General features: G+C 36.5%; 1 protein-coding gene across 2 annotated transcripts; it reads right to left on the bottom strand.

The window, feature by feature from the left end:
• Nucleotides 1–2,143: 2,143 nt before the first annotated feature.
• On the bottom strand, nucleotides 2,144–11,162 carry LOC115972255 (protein transport protein SEC16B homolog). Of its 2 annotated transcripts, none has more exons than XM_031092469.1 (13): nucleotides 8,798–11,162; nucleotides 8,127–8,447; nucleotides 6,900–7,028; nucleotides 6,690–6,812; nucleotides 6,395–6,565; nucleotides 5,853–5,978; nucleotides 5,623–5,757; nucleotides 4,948–5,075; nucleotides 4,761–4,869; nucleotides 4,368–4,682; nucleotides 4,101–4,256; nucleotides 3,666–3,961; nucleotides 2,144–3,137 (listed from the first exon to the last, which is right to left on the bottom strand). In XM_031092469.1, exons 1-13 carry the CDS (start codon nucleotides 10,676–10,678, stop codon nucleotides 2,624–2,626), a joined length of 4,404 nt encoding a protein of 1,467 aa, XP_030948329.1. In that variant the 5' UTR covers nucleotides 10,679–11,162; the 3' UTR covers nucleotides 2,144–2,623. The 2 variants fall into 2 exon arrangements, with proteins under 2 accessions (XP_030948329.1, XP_030948330.1); XM_031092470.1 differs by having other exon boundaries at nucleotides 4,101–4,250; nucleotides 8,798–11,161.
• Between the last annotated feature and the right edge of the window lie 4,683 nt (nucleotides 11,163–15,845).

Here is a 15,845-nt window from a genome sequence, read left to right as displayed (position 1 = left end):
CGACAATGGGAAATTGGGAATATTGCTGATGTGCATTTCTTGTACTTGGAGAATTCACTGGTTGTCATTTTGTCCTAGGATTAAACGAGCGTAAACAATTTCTTTTTTCTTTTTTCTTTTCTTTTCTTTTGGAGCTGAGCCTATGTTATTTATAAACAACTCTATTAATTCAAAACCCTTATGGAATGTTTTGGTCAAAATAATCTCTTTTACATGTAAGGTGTTTCCAAACCTAAGAACTACCTAAACCAGTGAACTCCAATCTATCATTACCTAAGCAAAGCCAAGAAAAGTCTCAGGAATTGTCACAACGACCTTCCAAATGGATCAGTTTGCTCATTAATTGGCTCTTGGAAAATATGGTGCTTAAAGGTTTGGCAATTAGGCAGAAAACCATATAGCACGCCAATTGGGCTGTTGCAGTGCAATGTTGGGATAATTAGGTAAATGTAGAATTGAGATTGGGTGCAATACTTTGGGTATTATACCTGATGTAACGTGATCTTTTAACTTTTCTTCTCAATTAATCCATTAACTTTAAAAATTATTGTCATTTTAATCCACTAATTTAAAAATTATAATTTTAGTCCATTAACATTAATCGATTGTCATTTTAGCGCAATTGGTTTAAATAATTTTAGTCGATTAACTTTGAACTATTGTCATTTTAGTCTATTAAGTTTAAAAATTATCATTTTTTTGGTTTAAATAAATAAGTTAATCTCTAAAATTGTTTTTGATGTTAAAATGAAAAACGATGTCGTTTTAAGGAAGTTAACAAAAACTTTTTAACACCCATGGACAAAAGAATTAAAATAACCGTGATATCAAAGTCAATGGGCTAAAATGACAATTGATCAAAGTTATAGGATGGAAAGTGTATTTTTTGTAAAAAAAATAATTGTTTTCTTTTAACTCCCCACTCCCTAATGCCGCCGCTGCCAATCGGATAGTTGAGGAGATAGTTCCCTTCTATACTCTCACTAAACCCCTCAGATGGCTATCTTTTGCCTCTTAAGTAGTAATAAGTCAAAACCTTTCTACTTCTGCACAAGAGTCATTAATCTATCATCCACAATTGCATAGGGCTAGGGGTGTCTAAGGGTCATGTCAGATTGGGTTTGGGGTGAACGCGTCACTTGACTTGATAGTTTCATTTTTTGAAATTCCAAATCCACCGTTAACAGCTGGTTTAATCAAAATTGATTGCCATTTGAGTTGCTTGACTATAAATCCTCTAAACGATTTGATTGAAGTCATCTCAGGCAAGGTGGGTGGTCAACAAGATGTATAAATGGTTGAAAGTCTACTCTCATCAGTTCTGGTGGAGATTTCAACAGATTTGTTGAGATCTCTACCAAATCAAGCGAAGATCTTGACAAATTTGTCAAGATCTCCACCAAATCTCATAAAGATTTTACTAGATCTGTAAAAATTGGCAGCATAAGTAGAATTGTAGAAGAAAATAGATCATGGCGCAGGGAGGAGGAGAACCAGGTTTTTAGCTAGATCGATCCACTTGGGTCTAAGACAATGAAACTCGCTACTCAACCTGCCAATGTCAGGTGTTGAAGACACAAACTCGCTGTCGATTGCCACATTGCTCGGATCGAGCGGGTTTCAATTCAAACGGATGCATTAGGTCCCAGTTTGGGTTGGACAACCATGCGTGGGCCTTGCAACTTATTTGGGCCTATTGTCTAATCAAAATTCCCCCCCCAACCCCCTCCGGCTGAATGTCTAACAAATCCCATACCATCCCAATTCTGTCCAACAAAGATGTTACTTGATCATACTAAAGTGATATTGAGATCCTTAATAATCAGGCCAGTTTACAGAAGCTCATGATTTAAGATGAAATTATCAAATAAGCAGCAACTATGATGTACTTTAGACCAAGGGTTTGTTTGAATACCGTTTATTTTACTGAAACTGAAAATTTATTGCTGAAAGTACTGTAAATAAAGGTAAAAGTTAGTTGAAATAGTACAATTCGACCCATGAAAAGTATCAAAAAGTGCCATGAAACCCATGAATAATAGCAAAAATAAATTAAATAGTAAAATAATTTTAATTTTTCATCCTAATCCAAATGCACACTAAAAGTTCTGAATGTTGTTACGACACCATAATAACCAATAAAAAATTTCAACATCCACTTTGGATTTTAATTTTATAAAGCATAATAACCAATACAAAATAACAAGCAAAACACCTTATTTTTTGCAATTCGATACACTTATCTTTTTCCCCTTGAGAAGATCTTTTGATGCTATACCTATACAAAGGGACTTTATGTTTTTCAATAAATGAACAAATGAACTGTACAATGGTGCCAACAGAGGCTCTCTTCGCTTTATAATAAAAATACCAGCTCCTGAAGCCTCTTCCAGAGCGTTGAAATAAATTTTAGGCTTAAAAGTATAGAAAACCGTGCCAACTACATTTCATCATATGGTAGGATAGGGAAGTTGGAGAACATTTTTTGTTTCTTCTGTGTGCGAACTTGGCTTTGGGCAAATACCACCATTTTGCACTTTTCAGAGATGCAGGAGCAGGTTCCCTAGTATTCTATTGATCACAAAGAACAAAACTTTGATATTTACATCATCACTAATTTATCTCAAAGTTCCACTTCATGAAGGTCCCCAAAACTGCCACCGTTTTGCATTCGCATCAAAGAAGGCTCATTAGGCATAAATGATGATGGGGGCATGCCCAATGCCTCCCCTAGAGGTTTTATTTCAGCCGGTTTTGGAGGACTGAATGGAGTGCTGTGGCTTCCACCCCATGAGGCTGTTCTTCGTGAGTGAGGAGGGAGGGAGCCATTGCCATTTGTCAAATCTCCCATGTATGGGATGTTATCCATGCTTGGGAACCTCTGCACGGTCATTGATGATGAACGTATAGGAGACTGGAATGAGTCATTTGCAATGGATGTCGCACAATCTACATTAGTTGAAGTTTCTTCTTGCCCATTTTCTGCTATAGCCTCCATTGTCGGATCACCAAGTGATGCTGGGGTGGGAATAAATAATTTTGCATTGGGAGCAATAGGAGGCTTAACAGATGGAACAGAAGGTGACTGGAACAAGTTTGCAGGCTTTCCACCACCTTGGTTGAAGGTGTCCACATACCTGCCAAAAGCCCATCAATATAGTTTTACAAGACTAATTTGTAATCTCTATTTGGTTGCAGGAAAAATGGAGGAAAGGTAATGAGCTTTCAGATGGGGCTGTACTTGAGAGGTGTTCATAAACCTAGCAAAATTTATTACAAACCTGAGATTCCAAAAAAGTTAAAGAGAGCCGCTAAACCTCCATTTGGATACTAATGAAAAATGAAAATTATTTCACTATTCAGCTTATTTTTGCTACTATTCATGGGTTCCACTGTACTATTTCAGCTAATTTTTACTTTTATCTATAGTACTTTTAGCAATAAGTTTTCAGTTTCAGCAAAATAAGCGGTATCCAAACAGACCCTAAGTCAATCGGTCATTATTTATTTTTTCAAGTTGCCTATTAAATAAAAAACCAATACAGCTCCATCTTCGCTTGATTCAGCCATTCTTATCATAACTTATAACAGGGTTGAACTCCTCTAAATTTAGTCATCAAATTAGCCTAATATTTTTAGAACAAATAAAAATCTATCGAAGTTACCTTGCCCGAACACCCATCCTTCCACGAGATGAGAATTGATTTGAGCTGGTTGGAATAGGTGGAATTCCTGATGAATGTTCTGAAGGAGGAGTTTTATATTCCGGGCTCCCATTGTTTGGAGTCCCTTCTTTCTGTAATGCAGATTTCAAATTGTAATCTGACATGCCATTCTGGAAGGCTGTAGTTGTTGGAGGGGGTGGCAAGGCAGTTTCTTCAGCTGGGGCTTCAACGCCTTCCTCTACCCATCTCTTCAGCTTTTCATCATAATAGAATTTGTTCGTTTCACCCAATTTAGCCTTTAGCATCAAAGCAAAATAAAAACCATTTAAAAGGAGGTATTAAGAGTGAGAAACATTAACCATATTTTTCCTCAATAAAAAATTGAAAATGAAAAAAATCACGGAGACCAAAAAATTGACATTTTGAAGAAACTACCTGTTTGCCAGGGCGCGGCCTTAAAACCAGCCCCACAGTCTTTTGTAGTAACTGTGAGCCAAAATTAAAACGAGGAAAGCGTGATGCCCCCCCTGAGACTGAAGCTTTGCCTTGTTCATTTGGTGATGCCATTCCTTTTGATGAATCAACCTGATCCTATAGTAAGTCAGTATGATCTCATAAATTTGATATAACAAATAATACACACAACAAACTGTACCTACAAACGTGGGTTTTCATTTTCCAATTCTGGAAAATACTATATACCTGTCTTGGAGTTCTACCAAAGTCTGGCTCTGAAACGCTTCTATTAGCCACTGTCATTCTACTACCATCAGCCATCCAATCACTTATGGGCTCCATTGATGCAGAAGGCATTAACGATGACATGGCCATTGTTGATTGACTACTTGATACCCTGGGGCCAGTTGGCTGATTATAATGTCCATTACCAGGAGAACCTCCTTGTAATGTTGGCGCAGGTGGTGGAAGACCCCCAACAACACGATGTGCTGTACTATCAAAAAAGTTAAGTAATTTGCCCACTAATTTTCCAGGAGCCGAATTTGCACTGTATCCACCCTGCACATAGAATGTTAATTTGGATGGATCAGCACTTGCAGCTTAAAAATCACAAGACACAAATAATAGACAAAGTACCTGTTGGTGAGTTCTGATCCTCTCTTCAAGAGATAATACTAACTGTTTCCATGTTTCTACTTCGGGTGCTCGACCAGTCTTCAGAGACTTCAATACCGCTTGACAGTATCTGAACTAACCACACCATGTTAAGAAAACTGAAGACAAAAATTGCATGAAACATCAACTTGAAACAATTTTTACTTACTTCACTGAGTCTGAAACCTTCCCCACTTCAACTAGCATGTGTGCATAAATGAGCTTGTATGGCTGAAAAGGTAGCAAGATAAACTGAGAGTTTCCAAGCACCTTCGAATATTCATATAACTCGGTCCTCTGTCCAAATAGCCATCACGTCTATTCAGTATGAGTCAGTTGTAAAGCATCATTTTTTAAAATGACTGATATAAGGGGATAATTTGGTTGACAAAATGAAAAAGACACTGAGGTTGACAAGCACAGAACATTGAGCTTAGGTCACTTCAAAGAAAAAACAAAATACTAAGGGTGAAACAGAAACATGGCTGTTGCTTTAAAAAAAATATACAAAAAAAGAGTAAACTACCAGGTACTTCAAAGTATTACACGCATTTACATAATATAATATAATAATGATCCAAATGAGTCTTCTGAACCCTGCAATCTCCAGGAAAGTTAAAGATTAACATAATAAAATATAGCTCCAAAAGAGATAAGTTTGAACCCTGCAGTCTCCAAGAAACTCCAAGAAACAGAGCATGTCAGAGAACGACAATTACAAAATTTAAACATGGTGACAACCATGAGCAGTAATTTTTTTTTCTTTGGGTGGGGGGTGATAAGTAACCAATAACCATTGAGCCATGAAAACATTTTATGAGAGCTAACTGGAATCTAAAAGCACCTGAATAGCTTCTGGACTAACGTAGGTTCGAGGAAGTTTCCAGTGATCTGCTCCAATTAGACACAGCCTAGCAGTGTCTGAGTATGGCTCAAAGTTTGCTTCCGCAATTAAATAGCAGATGTGTGCAGCAGTAATCTAAAATAGGATTCATCTTAGGTCTTCAGGAGTAAGAAAAAATTAACAATAAAAAATAAAATTAACAATATAAATTAACAAACTTCATAAAGTACCTCACTTCTTTCCTTCCAAAGGCAATCACCAAGATGAATAATTACAAGTTCATCATCCTTTGTTCTGTTTGCAGTTATTACAGCCAAATTTTCCTCCCAGTCATCTAGCATACAATTGGCCCCAATCTGTAGTTTGACCAGGAAAAAGAATAGGCTGACCTTATAAGTCAGAGATGCCAACAGAAGAATTTGGCAAAATTTAGAGATGACAGGATATCAGCTGGATCAAAGGTTTGAGCTCTAGGAATCCTAAAACATGATATTTTGGGCAAAGCTTATTTATACATCCTACTAGCTTGAGCAATACATGGTTGTGTCAGAGAAACAAAATGCAACAGGAATATCAAAGTGATCCAAAAAAACCTTGTCTCTTTTATAGTTTTGTCCATTATAGGGGGAACCTCTACCTTGCTATGGTGTTGGTTTCCTTTTATTAACATGTTTTTACTTAAGTACATAATTACTTGTTAAGTTAAAGGCAGTACCAAGCATAATATGGCACCAATGTATTAAAATAAACAGTTCTTAAATTAATATATCACCTGTGCAGGCTGTTGAGGCATATTAACAGCACCTGGAAGACTGCTGTCGGTTGTGGAATCGGAATAAAACACATCAGCTGGTTGCCCTGCAATTAGCAGGCATAAAGTCCTTAGAGGTGATCCTGCAACTAGCTGGTGAAGTGCCATTTGCTTCACAGTGTCAACATAGAACTGCATTGGTCCAAGCCATAATCAAAACCAAAAAAGAGAGAGGTGAGACAAGGTTAGCACAGTATAAACCTAATGTCTACCTCATGAATGCAAGTATCTAGATAGGCTGAAAGGGGCAACAAACCTGATCACCAAGTTGTGAAGCAAGAACAAGTGCGGGTCCCCACAATTGACCTTCTTGTGCACATTGTAAAGCTTCTTTCTTTCTACCAGAAACCAGAAGATTTTGTACCTCAGAAGCGGTTGCCTACAAAATACACCATCTATTACAAAACAATGAAACTGGCAAAGGAAAAAAAAAGTAGGGAGAAAAGCAGAGCATTTTATCACATACACGTATTTGTCCTTCAGAAGGCAAATTCTGCAAGCAGTGGCTAAGAGCACCATACTCACTGAACTGCGTGCTGTTCCTCTTAGCAGATGCAAAAAGTTTAGCAACTGCTGCTTCTGGAGAATCACTATCCTATTTAGAATACAAAGGCAAAAGATTACCAAATGCCATATCTATGACACCCCGAAATTTTCATAAAGTATACCATCAGGAAGAAGAAAAGTGAGAACCCATTACGGAAAATATGACCAGGGAGGCAAAGCCAATTAAAAAGAATTATCAAAATAGCAAGAAAATCAAGTTAAAATCATTCTTCTAAAAGTGCAGCAACAAATAACCATTCCCACTTCTGAAAGCATCACATGGCACAGGAACATCATTAAGAAATCCCAGCAGTTTGATATACATACTTTCAAGTACCCTCTTACCTTATTGCATTGAAAAATAATTTTCCTCAATAATGCCTAAAAGCCCCTAAAATCTGAATCAATCACTCTTCTTTTCAGCTCAATCTTTTTCTGATTACACAATATGAACTCAACTCAATAAAGCCTTCATCTGATCTAAATGGGGTTGTCCATTGTTGACAAAATCCCTTTTACGCAACTTGGCCCTATGTAGTGACTAGGGCCTTATCCCTAGTCTTCTCTCTAACAATCATGTCTATAGCAACGAAAAGATAATCACAACAGAAAGAAAGAAAATGCAAGCTTTTTTGTATGTCCACATTAAATGGGCTTCAAACCTCAGCTTTTGGAGCTACATCATGCCATTAAAAGAAATAAAAAGGAAAGGGGGCTATGGAGTGAGATTACGTCCTTACTCTATAGGCTTATTGACAATGCTTTTATCAGAGTGATGTAATGAACCATAACAATAGGGTACTTTTTTTGGAGAATGTAGCAATGGGGCACTTGCATACTATAGTTTAAAGCAAACATATAAGTACTAGCTCATGGAGGGCAAATTCAGGTTTTAACATCAAATGGGTTACCAAGAATATGAATTGCCAAAGGCCATGTCACAAACAATTTTTAACAAAACAGATGCAAAGTTGTAAGTTTGTGGGTCATTGGTCAATCTTGAAGGACCTTGCTAGCTATGAAGCACAGGTGCAATAAGACTTTATCACAGCTGTCATGATTGTCCTACTACATGTAGATACACAATAGATATTAAAATTTTCTTATTAGATAAAAAACAATCTCAAAGAAAAAAAATGTAATTTACCCTCAAAACGGAGTCAGCACCAAAAGCAGATCGAAGTTTTCCATAATGTTGACAAGCTATCTTAAGCAAAGATAGAAGCAACCTCAATGCTTCGCCTTTTCTATAATCCATGTTGGGTAATTCACAGCTGGTAATCCTCTCGTCTATCCATTTGTTCAACTCTTTACCTCCAACACTCCCACCAACCAATGGACCAGGAAATGATTGTTGGCACAAAGCATGAAAATAATTGGAGGCACCTGATCCAAGGCTTGAAGCATCAGCGTTTCCTAAGACAACTTCCATCAAGTTCAGAACAGAAAGTGAGCTTCCTACCGGATCCTGCACATAAGGCAAACAAAGGTGATTAGCCCTTTCATGATATCAATATTAACATGCTCCTTTTGGTTATGTCCCTAAGAGAAAGTAACATATATTTTGGAATTTATAAAGCAAAATTATTTACACAACAAAGTTTTAAACAGCAATTAAACAACAATTTGACTTAATTTAAACATTTTAAAAAAATCTTCTAGGACACCATGACAACATACCATGCAGAAAGGGGAATGGGGGGCACATTATAAAAACATGGGGCAATTTTCAGAAATATATTCCTCTTTCTTTATCTCAGTCTTTTGGCAACCAAATGAAGCATTCAAGAAAACTAAGAGAAGATTCCAAGGCCGAACCTGGCTTCCAAATGACGAGCTACTGAGTGAACTATTACTATTCTTCATTACAAGGAGTTTTCCACCAAAGCCAAACGTTACCAGGGCATGTGGAGGACGCCCAGCAGATGATCTTCCAACATTGGAAGCATAAGAAGTCTGATGGACACTCTCAAATGATTGCTGGGAAAAATTTACAGGTTGACTGCCAAAGTAATCACCCGAGAATTGTGTTTGCTCATTAAGCTTCAGATTTGCCGGACTAAACTGCTGACTAAAGTTCCCACCAGGGAAAGAGCTTTTAAATTGAACATTCCCATTAGCCTCCCCATGACTCTGACTTGCTCTATTGTAAGATGAAACTGGTCCAAAAGAATTGAAGGACTTCTGTTGATCATTGTTCACATAAGAACTATCAAAATGCTGGTTTCCACCCAAAGTTGTAAAACCCTCACTCCTTGGAACAGTTTCAGCTTGCCACGAATTCAATTCCTGCTGATGATTATTACCATATGCCCCAGCCCAGCTTCCATCTTGGCCTTGGCTACCAAAACCCTGTGACCTATAATTGTCAGCCTGCCCATACTCACCATATAAGCCATTATTAATCTGATTAAAACTACCAGTTGACACAAACCCGTTTTGATGCTGCTGCTGATCAGGGGTCTGAGCTGTTGATTGAATCGACGAAGTATAAGTATCCAATGTGCGCCATTCTTGTGCGATTGTGTCATAATACCAACCGGGATACAGAGGATCAAAAACCATATGTTCTGGGTATCCATTATTCACTTGTGAAACCTGATTCCAGTTAGACACGCTCTCAGTCCCGTTATTCACTTGCGAAACCTGATTCCAGTTAGATACACTCTCAGTCCCGTTATTCCCTTGTGAAACCTGATTCCAATCAGACACACTCCCAGTCATGCCAGTATCAGTCGCAGTTCCCACAACAGACTGAGCAGTTTGCTGCATATGAGAAATCTCCGTATTTCCATCAGCAACAGCACTCCACTCACTGGTCTGAACATTCGTGTTACCATCATCACCGCCCACTTGATACCATTTCCCGGTATTCGGGTCATACTTCCACCCTGGATAGGCATTCTCCCAATACTGACTACTACTCAAATCCTGCACATTTGAACTTTGTTCCACCATTGCACCCTGACCCTGACCCTCTTGATAATTTGCATAACTAACCGAATTATTCACACCATCAGCTACAAATCCTTCATTGCCAGTTACTATATTCGCCTCACTATTCAAATTTCCACCGACATTCCCTGGGAAATCACCGGAAGTACCATCCAATTCACTGAAAAAATCTGAATACGATCCAAACCCGTGACTCCCATTTTGAGGGGCCAAATCTGCGTGGAACGAATTCCACCCAATCTCCTTAACCCCAGACCCACCGGATCCACTGCTCTTTCTCACAGTCGAATCCGAAGCGAATTCGGATCCAATCCCATCATTGCTGGATCCTACTACACTATCAAACCCAATCGAATTGGCCGAAACGAACGAATCCCTCTCTTCCACGTGAGCACCCAACGACTCTGCACCTGCACCGCCATCCACACAATCCTTTTCTTCTTTTGTTTCTTTGAAATCAAAGCCGCTATTATCATCACCGCCTTCGCCTTTACCTTCGCCGCTGCTGCCACCGCCGCGAACCGACTCATACAATTGATTCCCAGCCTCGCTAATGCTCAGATTCGCAAACGCTTTCGCCTCGTCGGAATCGCTTCCCTCAGCGAACTTAGGATCAATTTCTTCGCTCAACTTAGGGTTCGATCCGGCGGTAGTAGTGGTGGGCCCGAACTCATCGTCGACCAATTTATCGAAGAAATCCTCGTCCGTCTGATCCTCCACATGAAAGGGAGGATTCGAAGCCATTTTTACCCTAACTCTTCACGGATCCCTCTCTATCCCACCCAAAAATTCACACAACTCAGCCCAAATTACCCCCAAACTTTTTCCCCCCACAAAATCTCGAATTCCGAGCTGAAACGTTACAAAACTCTCGAGATCCGAAACCAAAACGCAGAACTTTACCTCGAAATCACTCTTCCCCAAAACCTAACCCTTCAACGAGCAAGATCTAGGGTTTTGAGCCCGTTCAAATCCCAGAACCGTAAATCAAGCAAGATACACCAAAATTTTGCAAATTTCGGCTTGAATTTAATACATTTGAGTTAAAAAAAATAACTAAATAAAAAAATGAAAACCCAAATCAACTTACAGATCGATAGGAGTAACTGCAAAGAAATACCAAGAAAAAGAGAGAGAGAGTTTTGAGTTTTGGCAGTGGAGAGCCCTCAATTTCGCACCCACCAGGAGCTTCGTTCTTAATTTTAGTTTATTTAAATTAATTTTTTTTTTAAAAATTTCTCTGTGTGCGTTTTCTTTAATCTTTTTATTTTTATTTTTATTTATTTTTTGTTTTAGCGCCAGATATGTGGGCGAACGTATACGTGGAATTGTGCATGCGATTTCTTTGTTGTACTGTTACGGTTTTACTGCTTCCACTCTTGGTGTTAATTGTCAAAAACGGTTTGGAGTTGAAGGAAAAAGTTTGCTGGAATTAGCGAGATTTTTGAGGTGGAATTAGTGAAAAAGTTTAGTTAGTACATTACGAGTTTAATGTAGCATGAGCAGCAGTGCATTTGTTTACCGTAATGGGCGGCGTGTATTTTGATGACAAAAGAATCAAAATAGAAATCTAGCATTTGCGGTGTTTCTTCGTTTTAATAAGAAGAGTTTTTATTTTGGGAACGTGGTTGGGTTGGTATTCGTGGTATCATGTATGTGTCTTAATTGGAACATCAACTAATCTCTCTATCAGGTCCTTGTATACGTAAATCAAATTTAACATTCTGTTGTTGTGGTGGGTTTCAGTTTGGTGAAGTCTTTGTTGTTGAAATAGAATATGAGTGAGTTCAAATCTCGTTTTCATTAAAAATTATTAATTGGTATTTTAATTTAAACAAAGAATAATTATTATAAGGTATACATCATAAATTCAAGTGTATGACATTGTTTTCTCCCCCCCCCCCCCAAAATCAAAACAGCCAAATTTTATTTCAATACTTAAAAATGAGATTAAACAAAAAGAGAGAGAGAGAGAGGCTATAACTATTTTTATTATCATGCACATTTGGTATGCATTAAGAGATTTATTGAGTTATTTGATTGCATATTTATTATGAGGAATAGTTATTTATTTCTATATTTTTTTTGAGAAAATGATTGTAAATATTATTCTTTAATGCATTTAACAATTTTTAAAATTAATACATTTTCAAAAAAATGCAAACTTTCCAAATGCATCATTTTCTATTCCTAGTAATAAAGATTATTATTCCTAACTCTTTTCCAAAAAAAGGATTATTATTTATAACATAGTCTATACTTAATGTGCATAATATACCCTAATTTCTAAAATTATTATGTGTGTTAAAAAATAGCTATTACATCTTTTTTTTTAGAAATGAATAACTATTCTTTAATTTAAGGAGTAGATGTCCTTAATGAATATTTTTTCTATATAATGAAAATCCAATAAAATGATCAAACAGTTATTTCATATAAATAAGCATATCATTATAAGAACCATCGCCTCATACTAAATATGCTCTAACCATCGCACACCCTTGGTGCGATGGTTACTCTATAAGTATAAATGCTTATGGAGTGTGGGGGGCAAGGACTGGGGTTCAAGTCTCCAGGAGGGAGTTTCATACACATATACACTTAGATTAGGTTAGAGTAGAATTTTATCTTGTATAAAAAAAAAAAATGCTCTAAATTTGTTTCTTTATACGTACGATTGAATTAGATACATACATTGTAGCCTCTTTCTTTTGTTCTCTCTCTCTCAAAAACCTCTTTCTTTTGTTGCAATGTTATCCATTTAAAAGGTTTCTAAAAAAAAAAAAAAAAAAGTTATCCATTTAAAAATATTAAAAAAAAAAAACTAGAATATAGCATTTTCAAACATATTTACTCTTAGCACCCATTTCTTTTAATAACTCAAAGCCCCATTAAAGTTAACCTTATTATACCGTCCGTGAGTCGGTGGAAAACATTTAGCTGTCTTCCTTGGAGCTTTTTAGTTAAAAAAGAAAAAAAAAAAAAGCTTAGAACCAAAGTTAAATTCACAACTTTTGTCCTGCTGTGGTGAGTTGTGAGCAATGAAGTAAATATGGGTCTTCAACTCTGTCGCTTACAATTTATCACATGAGTCAAGAACCTTGTAAATGAATTAGCACATTCTCATTTACAAAGTGTTTAGAGGTTTAAAAGAAAGAGTTCGCGTTGTAGGATTCTCTGGGGTTCAATACCTGTCTATACAAAAAACTGATTGGTATCTTGATCAGATGATAAAGAGCTATCATCAAGAGTGGACACCATAAATTGAAATTCTCTCAAAAAAAAAATTGTGGTCCTAGCATTATTACATCCATTTTCACTTGTTACCGTCTCACATTTCTATAATATATATATACACACATATACATATACTGAAGTGCCTCTTCTATCACAAGTCTGGACCAGCTGGCCCAATAATGCCCTTATAAATCTAACCTTGCCTTAACTACTTCTATATCCATCAATGAGCAATCTTAGCTTGCCCCAACCTTGTATTCTAGGTTGCGGACAAATCATTATGTACCTGTTGCCTTGACAAACCCACACCTAGATATACATCCAACGTTGGTCCTAGCTTGTTTATGACAAAACTATTATTTTGATGCCTAAATTTTAGAATTTAGTTTAGTGCATAATTTTACTTTTTTTTTTTTTTTTTTTTTTTTTGTATGTGGTTAGAGGATAAAACAATTTATAGACAAGGTTAATTGATTATTTTGTCACAACATTTGATGGTTTTTAACAATTTGTTACAAATACATAGATATAGAGATTACTCGGTAATGAAAATACATATAAATAGACTACATATATAATATTTTTCACAACATTTGAGTTGACAAATTTTTATTAGTTTTCATTTGGATTTACCACTTATATTACTTTTTAACTTATTAATAACAACTTAACACTAGGATAGTAGTGGAATTTGTGTGTATCTTTTTATTAAAAGTCTAAGCTACAGATAAAACTACATGAGTTGTTGATATGAAGCAGCAAAGATGCTTGGTATTGTTGGCACTTCATCATCCCCATTCCCGACTGACTTGCACTTTAACCTCAGCTATGCCAGGCACTACCGTGGGCTTTGCAGTAATGCTATGATTCGAAGGCCATGCCTCTGATGTGCATCTGTGATTCTGTATCCTCAACAAAATGCATTAATTGCTTATTAGATCATGTTATGTCTTCTCGGCCTTTTAAAAGGATAAAATGGTCTCTGTCTTCCTAGCCTTTTGAAACTTGGGGTTTGGTTGGGGTTTGTTTTCAGTTTGGGCCTAACCGAGCCTCTGTAAACTTCGAATGAGCCTAATCATGTTATGTGGCATTTAAGCTGTTTGGCGACCCAAAATTGTTGGGCTTTGGCGGGGTTTTGTGTCATGAACTTTTTAATTCATCATTGTTCAGTGGATGCCTACCGTACACTTTGCTAATTATTCGTTAAATAGTAGTTGAAACGATTGAATGTTTCCTTTATGTTTTGCTTACTGTCAAAGTTAATTATTCGATATCATATAGTACCTTTTTTCATGATATTTGCTCTTGTATTGCAAGGATTTAAGGTCGTTCTCAAAAAAAAAAAAAAAGCAAGGACATTTAAGTTAATTACATGTTGATCACTCTCTTTGTAAACCAAATTCACAAAAATAAGAAAGTGAAGGTAAGAGTGACTTTGGAACATTTCTTAAACTAGAGAAACTGATGGATAACTAATCTAGGGTCCCTAGGAGAGCTGCCGACTCTTAACTACCGTCCAACAATGTTTCACTCTCAGAGGTGGCCCTGAGTTCATTTGCTTTGCAAGCCATGCATGCAAAGCAGCATGGCATATTAATGATTGGCACCTTGGCCTTATCATGATGTGGCCTCTGATCAGCAATACCGCGATGTAGCCAAAAATTATAACACCACAAACTAAGTCACAATTTTTGCCACAATTATCCATGTAACAAATTGTGAGTAATAGAGAAAAATGATAAGTTTATGTGAAAGTGACAGACAGCTAATCACAATCTACTATATAGGATAATTGTGACAGTAATTGTAACTTAATTTGTGGTACTAGAATTACTACGTAGCACTTCAGAAAAATATTGGCATATGAGTAAGAGCATCAGTTTTTCCAAGAGGTTGATCCTAGTAAGAGATTCAGGCTCTCCAATAATGGTTGGCCGTCCGTACAATTGAAGAGGTAGGGAGTGAGATGGAAGACCAAACCGAAGGCACAAGAAGAATTATGAAGAGCCAAAACTAAGGAAGAATAAGAAAGCAACGAGCAAGGTCGATTAATGCTCTAGGAAATGAAATAGAGGTTGGATGATAATGTCATGGAGGTCCTGAAAGGTAAAACCTCCATAGCAGTGGAAGCAAATGTGCACCAAATCTACCATCAAGATTCAACCTTTGGTTACTAGGAGATGAGTATGACAATTTAACAGTTGATAGAGATTAGAATTCTTTCAAAATTTTAAGAAAACTCTATTTTAAAAATTTTAAAACCATAATATATGGTTACCTATTCTATATAAAATCAATATCAATATATCTATATAATAATAGTAAAACAGAAGGGTTTGACTTTTTTTTTCTTTAAACTATTTTTGTATGTTGTCATGCAATATGCATACATCCGTTTTTTTTTCCACATCATCATTGTATTAGATAAAAGCAAACCAACCCAAATTAAATTCTAATTAAATTAAGTTGGATTTTTCCTAGGAATTTTTTATTTTACTTTTTTATTTATTAATATCTATCAATTAATTATGGATCATGTATTGCACTATTTTTTTGCGGTGTTTCTTCGTTTTAATAAGAAGAGTTTTTATTTTGGGAACGTGGTTGGTATTCGTTGTATCATGTATGTGTCTTAATTGGAACATCAACTAATCTCTCTATCAGGTCCTTGTAC

Source organism: Quercus lobata, chromosome 12 (assembly GCF_001633185.2).
Source record: "Quercus lobata isolate SW786 chromosome 12, ValleyOak3.0 Primary Assembly, whole genome shotgun sequence".
Taxonomy (NCBI): domain Eukaryota; kingdom Viridiplantae; phylum Streptophyta; class Magnoliopsida; order Fagales; family Fagaceae; genus Quercus; species Quercus lobata.
Note: the sequence above shows the minus strand (reverse complement) of the source record. Positions and strands in the feature narration are given on the sequence as shown.